Source organism: Symphodus melops, assembly GCF_947650265.1.
Source record: "Symphodus melops genome assembly, chromosome: 1".
Lineage (NCBI taxonomy): Eukaryota > Metazoa > Chordata > Actinopteri > Labriformes > Labridae > Symphodus > Symphodus melops.
Window position 1 is genome coordinate 25,766,065 of NC_136691.1, and position 9,109 is coordinate 25,775,173.

Consider the following 9,109-nt stretch of genomic DNA (forward strand, 5'->3'; position numbering starts at 1 on the left):
ATGAGCTGGTCCTAAGCCAGCCCTAACTATAAGATTTATCAAAAAGAAAAGTTTTAAGTCTATTCTTAAAAGTACCTAGTGTGTCTGCCTCCCGGACCCCGACTGGTAGACGATTCCAAAGGAGCGGTGCCTGATAACTAAAGGCTCTACCTCCCATAGTACTTTTAGAGACAATAGGCACCACGAGCAGGCCTGCATTCTGGGAACGTAATGTTCTTGTCAGATAGTACGGTACAATTAACTCTTTAAGATAGGATGGTGTCTGACCGTTTAGAGCTTTCTTAGTGAGCAGAAGGATTTTAAATTATATTCTAGATTTTATAGGGAGCCAATGGAGAGAAGCCAACACAGGAGTCATGTGGTCCCTTTTCCTCGTTCTAGTAAGAACACGAGCTGCAGCGTTTTGGACGAGTTGAAGGGTCTTTAGAGATTTACCATAGCACCCTGCTAAAATAGAATTACAGTAATCCAACCTGGAGGTAACAAATGCATGAACTAATTTTTCAGCATCATTTTGTGACAGGATCTGTCTGATCTTAGAGATATTACGAAGGTGAAAATAAACTGTCCTTGAAATGTGTTTGATGTATGAATCAAAGGACATATCCTGATCAAACAGAACTCCTAGGTTCCTAACAGTGGTACTAGAGGCTACGCTAATACTACTAAGGGCCATCATATCGGCAGAGAAAGTCTCTCTAAGGTTCTTAGGTCCAATCACTATAACTTCAGTCTTGTCTGAGTTGAGCAGTAAGAAGTTTCTGGTCATCCAGGTCCTGATGTCCTTGAGGCAGGCTTCTAGTTTACGAAGCTGGTTGGTGTCTTCTGGCTTCATTGCTATGTAGAGCTGAGTATCGTCTGCATAGCAATGAAAGTTCATGGAGTGTTTTCTCATAATACTAACTAGAGGAAGCATATATAATGTAAATAGAATCGGTCCAAGCACTGATCCTTGAGGCACTCCATGGCTAACTTTGGTGTACATAGAGGACTCATCATGAACATGCACAAACTGAGATCTGTCTGATAAATAGGATCTAAACCAACTTAAAGCAGTCCCTGTAACTCCGAGCAATTGTTCTAGTCTCTGTAACAGAATCTGATGGTCAATTGTGTCAAAAGCAGCACTAAGATCTAACAGGACAAGCACAGATAGAAGTCCCCTGTCTGAGGCTAACAGAAGATCATTTGTTACTCTAACTAGTGCAGTCTCAGTGCTATGGTAAACTCTAAATCCCGACTGGAACTCCTCAAACAAGCTGTTGTTGTGGAGAAAATCATACAACTGATTAGCTCCCACTTTCTCTAAGATCTTGGAGATAAAAGGAAGGTTAGATATAGGTCTATAGTTAGCTAGAGTTCCTGAATCAAGAGTAGGCTTTTTAAGGAGCGGTTTAATTACAGCTACTTTAAATGACTGGGGAACATAACCTGCCGCTAAAGATATATTGATCACATCTAGTATGGAGCTGCTAACTAGGGGAAAGACTTCCTTAAACAACTTGGTTGGGATTGGATCTAAAAGACAGGTTGACGGTTTAGACGCAGAAATAATCGAATTTAGTTCTGAGAGGTTAATTGGAAAAAAACAATCGAGGTTAGTATCAGAATTTGGAACCGTTCGAATCGAAAATATAGGAGGAATCTGCACTAAGTAAAGGTAGTAAGTTGCTAATTTTGTCTCTAATGTTTAAATGTTATCGTTAAAAAAGCTCATGAAATCATTACTGCTAAGGGCTAAAGGAATCGACCAGGCCCCCCAACCATGAAACAGAGCAGCTGGACAGAGTGAACAGTGTCAGCTGATCTTCAGTCAGCAGTGTTTCTCAGACCAACACATCACACAGAGACACTGAAGAACCAGACCAGAACCCAAACCCAGGATAGAGAGGTTCAGTGAATGTGGTGTTGAAGGTGTGGAGGTGGATCAGTGTGTCAGAGGAGACTCTGTAGAAGGACAGAGAGCCAGCAGGACAGTCCACATACACTGCTCCTCTGTGAGAGACAGACGAGGAGGAGGAGATGTTTGTTTTTCTCTTATTGTGCCAGACACAGTAACCTCCATCAGAGCAGATCAGACTCCAGGACTGATCATACTGGGGCGGCAGTAGCTCAGTCTGTAGGGACTTGGGTTGGGAACCGGAGGGTCGCCGGTTCAAGTCCCGGCACGGACCAAGTCCGGAAACTGGTCTGGTAACTGGAGAGGTGCCAGTCCATTTTCCTGAGCACTGCCGAGGTGCCCCTGAGCAAGGCACCGAACCCCAAACTGCTCTGGAGCGCTCGCTGTGGGCAGCCCCCTCACTCTGAGACCTCTCCATTAATGCATGTCACTAGAACCCTGTTTGTGCATGAGTGTGTATCTCGGCCTATGTGTGTGTTAGACAGAGTGTAAAAACTGAATTTCCCCTCGTGGGATTAATAAAGTGTAAATTATTATTATTATTATTATTATTATTATTATTATTATATCCAAACAGACATTCATTAAAGTCTCCTCTCCTTCTGATTCCTCTGTAACTCACTGATACATGAACTCCTCCTCTCCACTCGACCTCCCAGTAACAGCGACCAGTCCTACACAGCAGCTGAGGCCAGTATTCAAATCTGTCTGGATGATCAGGATATGACTGAAGCTCCTCCACCCATGTCACCTTCCTGTTGTTGTCAGACAGTTTTAGGTCTCTGCTCACTGTGTTTGTGTCCAGTTCCAGCTCACAGGCGTCTGATGGAGAGAAGGAGACACAACACAGCTGCAGGTTATCATCTGTTCATTCATCAACAACTTTACTGAGAGTCCATCAAACAGTTCATATTCAGCACTGAATGATGTTTGACACCACTGAAATGTAATCATCCACTTCTAATCAACTTCACATGGAGGTACCATGCTGTAATCAAATCCTCATTTTACACTCAATAACTCTCCATTTAAAAAGTCCTCTTCTGTTTTTAAATCCACTAAACTGTCAGATTACAGACATGATGTGTAAATGAACAAGCCCCTGTTATTTGATTGTTTTCAATCAGCTTTATTTGACTCTGTTTTCTAACATCACATCCATATGAGTGTAAAAATACAGTAATGATGTGCATTCAATATGGATGTGGTTCATATAATCAAATCAAATCAATCTTTATTTATAAAGCGCTTTTCATACTTTAAAAGTAGCACAAAGTGCTTTACATGTTAAAATCACATTAAAATCACATTAAAATCATTCCCACCCTCCCCCCACCCCCCATGCATACAAACAGTATCACACTCATACTCACAAGCCACCCCACGCTCCACACACACGCGCAGACCCACACACATACACACACATGCACACACACCAGCATCAATGATATGGACAGAAGGCTGAGTACGGATGAACCAGGTAAGTAAACGCCAAAGAGGAGCCGTCTGCATCGAGAGCAGCAGATCGGCCGCGGCCATCAGGGGCACCATCACAGGGTGCCCAGGGGAGGCGGGGCCGAGACCCTTGACCTCCACCCAGACACCGCAGGACGGCGCCCAGGCAGCCACAGCCCTCCACCGCTCCCGACACAGAGGGCTCCCTCGGAGGAAACACTGGCAAGAAACGTAAAATACATAAAACTTTAAAATGAGGCCAAACAATAAGCTGAATAAAGCTAAAACCAATAAAATAATGGTAAGATATAAGTAAACATGAAATGCTAAAATCATAACAGATAAAATGAATAAATATTATTTAAAAGCAAGACTAAAAAGGTGGGTCTTGAGCCTGCTCTTAAAAATATGAGCGTTCTCTGCGGCCCTGAGGTCCTCCGGCAGGCTGTTCCAGAGGCGAGGGCCGTAAAAACTGAAAGACGCCTCGCCGTGGGTGTGTGTCCTGACTTTTGGGATGACTAATAGACCTCTGCCGGAGGAGCGCAGGGACCGCAAAGGCTCATATGGTAAAAGCAATTCTGACAGATAAGAAGGCCCAAGACCACTAATACACTTAAAAACCATTAAAAGAACCTTAAAATCGATCCTGAAAGACATGGGGAGCCAATGCAGTGATTCTAAAACCGGAGTAATGTGAGCCCGCCCTCTGGTCTTCGTCAGGACACGAGCTGCTGAATTTTGTAAGAGTTGTAAGCATGAAATATTCTTTTTAGGAAGACCAGAAAGCAGGGCGTTACAATAGTCGATACGACTGGTGATAAAAGCATGCATTAGCGTCTCCGTGTTGGCCCGAGAGAGAATGGGGCGGACTCTGGCTATGTTCTTTAAATGATAAAAACCTATTTTGGTGGTGTTCTTGATGTGTGGAATAAAAGTCAGCTCAGAGTCTAAAATCACGCCCAGGTTTTTCACCTGTGTGGATGGATTAAAAGATAGTGCCTGTAATTTGGGTAAAAGTTTCTCTCTCTGAGCCTCAGGACCGAGGACTAAAACTTCAGTTTTGTCCTGGTTAAGCTGGAGGAAGTTATCTGCCATCCAGGATTTGATGTCTAAAATGCAGTTAAAAAGTGCATCCATTGGCCTTGTGTCATCAGGAGACATGGAGATGTACAACTGTGTATCATCTGCATAGCTGTGAAAGCTGACTCCATGTCTCCTGATGACACTGCCTAGAGGGAGCATATACAAGTTAAAAAGCACTGGGCCTAAAATCGAACCCTGGGGCACACCACATGTGACATCATGGACCTTAGAGGAGCAAGTATCTAGACTTACCATGAATGTCCTGTCTGTGAGATAGGAGGTAAACCATTTGTGAACAGCACCGGACAGGCCGATGTGCTGCAAGCGGGTTAAAAGGACAGTGTGATCTACTGTGTCGAAGGCGGCGCTCAGATCCAGTAGAATCAACACTGTCAGCTTCTGTGAATCATAATTTAATCTAAAATCATTTAAAATCTTTAAAAGGGCCGTCTCGGTGCTGTGGTTTACCCTAAAACCAGACTGAAATTTCTCCAGGACATTATGTGAGTTAATAAAATCATTCAACTGAATAAGAACAAGTTTTTCTAAAATTTTGCTTAAAAATGGTAAGTTAGATACTGGTCTAAAATTATTAAAATCATTAACATCTAAATTGCTCTTCTTCAGCAGGGGCCTCACCACTGCCCTTTTAAAGGCAGCAGGAAAGACCCCCGTCTGAAGAGAGCAATTCATCATGTTTAAAAGCTCTTCTCTGAAGGATCCATAAGATAATTTAAAAAATGAGGTTGGGATTGGATCTAAAAGACGTGGTGGGCCTCACTGAGGAGAAAACTTTATCAAGAGTCTCAGCATTAACCAGGACAAAACTGTTCAGTGTTTCCTCCGGTGAAGACAGACACCCAGATGTGCTTAAAACCATATTACTTTGGGAGGATAAAATGTTACATCTGATAGTGTCTATCTTCCCCATGAAGTGGTCTGCAAACTCCTCACAAAGGGAGTCAGTGGCGTTAAAATGAGGTTTGTTAAAATCTGGGTTGAGTAGATTGTCTATTGTTGAGAAGAGAATTTTGGTGTTATTTTTATGGTTATTGACAAGGTTTGAAAAATAATTATTGCGTGAGTTTCTTATAGCTTTATTGTATATTTTTTGCTGTTCGGCATACATTTGATGGTTTATTGTAATTTTGTTTTTTCTCCATCTTCTCTCTGCGACCCTACAATTACGTTTCAGTTTCTTAAGTTCTTCATTTATCCAGGGAGGTATTGGTTTATTACTGATGATTTTTGTTTGAAGTGGGGCAACTGTGTTGATGGCTGACCGTAGTCTGCTGTTAAAATCATCAATAATAAAATCACAGGGGGCAGGTAAAACAGTAGGTGGACATTTTTCTAAAACCTCTTTAAAATTTGCAGCCACTTCAGGGGTTAGATGACGTTTCGTTATAGTTCTCACAGAGGTCTCCCGCTGAATAAAACCAGTGATGTTAAAAAACACACAGTAGTGGTCCGACACAGCCAGGTCAACAACAGAGGACACTCCGGTGGACAGGCCATATGTGATGACCAGGTCCAGGGTGTGCCCTCTGTTGTGAGTCGGCTGTGTGACGTGTTGGGTAAAATCCATAAAATTAAGAATATTTAAAAACTCATTAGACAGAGGGTCTAATAGGTTGTCTACATGAAGGTTAAAATCACCGGTTAAAATAATCGCAACATATCGTTAAAATTGCTAAGAATTCTGAAAATTCCTGAATAAAAAGACTACACCTTTTAGGTGGACGATAAAAGGTGACACATAAAATCGGAGGGTTGCTAAAAACAATTGCGTGATATTCAAAGGTGGTGTATTGCTCAAATAAAATAGGTTTGGTGGCAAGAGTGTTTGTGCTTATAGAAGCTGTGCCACCTCCCCTTTTACCACACCTTGTAGAATAAAAGCAGTTAAAATTAGGTGGGGAGGCCTCGGTGAGAACAGCAGGTGCATCCGCACCCAGCCAAGTTTCAGTTAAAAACAAACAATCACGTTTTCTATCTAAAATCAGTTCATTCATAATAAAAGACTTGTTCAGCAGAGAGCGGACATTGAGGAGGGCCATGTTGATTGTGAGTGGAGACTGATTTACTGTAGGATGTGGTTGAGCTTTGGGAAGAGGTTTGAGATTATTGATGTTAATGGTGGATTTGTGAGGAGGGTTATGCTGATTCCGCTCTCTGCTGATAATGACAGGGATGTGGTGAGTTGAGTCCAGTGGAACAGCAGATGGTGTGTGGGAGGGGCCTGTGTGGCGCAGGTGTGTGTGTGGGGTCATCAGTCAATCAAGTGCAGGTGCAGAGTGGTGGATGGAGTAGAGGATATTGCCTGTGAGTATGTGGGTGCCGAACCTGTTCAGGTGAAGGCCATCTGGCCTGAAGAGAGTGGGACGGTTCCAGAAAAGATTAAAATTGTCAATGAGGTGAATGTCGTGGAGTCTGCAGAGGGAGTTGAGCCAAGTGTTCAGGTATCGGGTCCGGCTGAAGCGCTCATCACCTCGGTTGAGCGTGGGGAGGGGACCAGAGACAAGCACAGCCATGCCTTTAGTGATCCAGGGTTTCAGCATGATGAAGAGCTCCCTGAAGTCTCTTTTTGTTTGTTCTGACCGCCCGTGCGGCATGTCATTTGTACCCACGTGAACAACAATCCTGTAGATGGTGGCGGGCATGGACTGGAGCAGATCAGGGAGCTCCCACACCATCCGTGCCACTGTGGCTCCAGGAAGACAGTGCACCGTAGCATTGAAGAAACGAACGTTTCTGATGATGGAGTCACCGACAATAATTGTTGTTGGAGGGAAGAGTGGCTGTGGCTGGGGGTCCGAGCGTGGATTTCTGAGATGTGGAACATCGCCATGGGAGGAGGTGGGCTGACGAGAAGAAACGTGGTCCCCGGGCTTGCGCCGCGTACAGAGTGGGTTCCCATCAGCGATGGACCCTGGCAGCAGAGGCGCATTCACGGCCGAGATCCCCGACGGAGTTGCGGCTTCTTGGGTCCCGGAATCCTTCACACCATCAGCGCGGCAGTGGTCCACAGAGTGCCGGCGCACCGCCTCCGCCAGAAGCCGCCGGCGGGATGTTCGCGAAGGTGTATGTCCATAGTATGTGTGACTTTGATGTTTGTGTGTATCTTCACATGTAAACTCTGTCATTCTAAATGGAGCTTGTTATACAAAGGTTTCTGTCCATACCAACAATATGACGTGTTTCTCTCTCATTTCAACATCTATCTTCTGACTTGGATGTTTCTGTGGACCTGACATTCAAACTCTGTCATTCTGGATTTGACTTTGAAAACAACATGTCAGACTTGAACCATGTTTCAAACTTTCAATAGCTTTATGTGACATCGTTACATTCAACACTAAGTACTGAGCCATCATGCCCAAGCACTAACACATGTGACATTCAAGTAGCCCAGCACATGACAGTCATGAAATCAAAGGAGTGAATGCATGAATCAATGTCCAACATCAGGGATAAAAAAGCTCACCAAAGGTCATTTGCTTCAGCGTGTGAAAAAGATGTTCCCACTCCATTCTGTCAAATGCCTTTTGTGCATCCATGATATAATGAAAGTAGGATCTTCTGAGCATTGAACAAGTTCCGTGGTATGGATTCATGTTCTGATGTTATCTGCACTCTGTCACTGTCCTCTAAATCCTGTCTGCTCTTTGTGGATGAGCTGTGTCATCACGCCCTCCAGCCGTACTGCCACCACTTTAGACAACATTTGAAAATACATTCAGTAAATATATATATATATATATAAATATGTATTGTTAAAAAGATGAGTGTTAAAACATGAATAAAGTTGTTTAGTGACTAAATGTAAAACATAAGTAATCATGAAATGCCTTTTCATCCTTTCATCTAAAATCGAATCGTTGACCAGTTCCACTGACACTGACATGAAACATCACATCTGTTACCAAAACCATCTGATTGATTGGAGCCTATTTAAGAGCATGAAGGGAACATAGACAGGATTGTGATTTAGACATTAAAGTGTCTACGCACAGTGACTCTAGATATATCTTGTGCTTAAAGCAATGTGTGAGATCAAATCCACTGAATTCACATAGTTCATGTATTATTACAATGGGTCCCCCAACCCTTCACAATCCTCAGTACAGCCCCACTAAGAACAAGACTGGTCTCATGTAGTCATTTCAACACTGTCTTTAATGGAGACAAAAGAGTGAAAAAAGAAAGAAGCACTGTCCTGTAATCCCAGTTAACGAGCCCCTAACATTGCCAGGTCCCACACCACTATGTGTAATCTGTGAAGCTTTACCCCGATGTGTAAGCTTGAAGTGTATTATACATGCAACACAATGTGATATGAACAGTTGTGTGAACTGTAAGTGTGCTGCTAAAGTGTGATCTTATGTTAAAGCAATTAGTGGTCTCAAGAAGAGCTTGGTTTAACACCTAAGAGCATGAAGTGGTTTATTAGGGATTGTTTCTTTAAGACTGATTAGGATAACATTTGGGTCTAAAACAGGAGTAAACAGGTGTTGATCCTGAGGAAGAGATAATAAAAGTCAACCCTGCATGGAATTGTAAATCTTCAGGCCATAAGTTCAGAATAAGTTTAAGGAGGGAAACAGTTGTTGTCTTAAGTCCTAATAAGGACATCGATGGTTTTCTGTTTTCTTTGACCAATGCTGTATA

At 43.1% G+C, this 9,109-nt stretch overlaps 1 protein-coding gene across 1 annotated transcript; it reads right to left on the reverse strand.

Moving 5' to 3' along the window:
• Positions 1 to 1,786: 1,786 nt before the first annotated feature.
• On the reverse strand, positions 1,787 to 2,887 carry LOC306838919 (stonustoxin subunit alpha-like; the record flags this gene model as incomplete). The annotated part of the gene is made up of 3 exons (XM_079367340.1): positions 1,787 to 2,117; positions 2,553 to 2,764; positions 2,875 to 2,887. The coding sequence occupies 3 exons, from the start codon at positions 2,885 to 2,887 to the stop codon at positions 1,827 to 1,829; spliced, it is 516 nt and encodes a 171-aa protein (XP_079223466.1). The 3' UTR covers positions 1,787 to 1,826.
• Between the last annotated feature and the right edge of the window lie 6,222 nt (positions 2,888 to 9,109).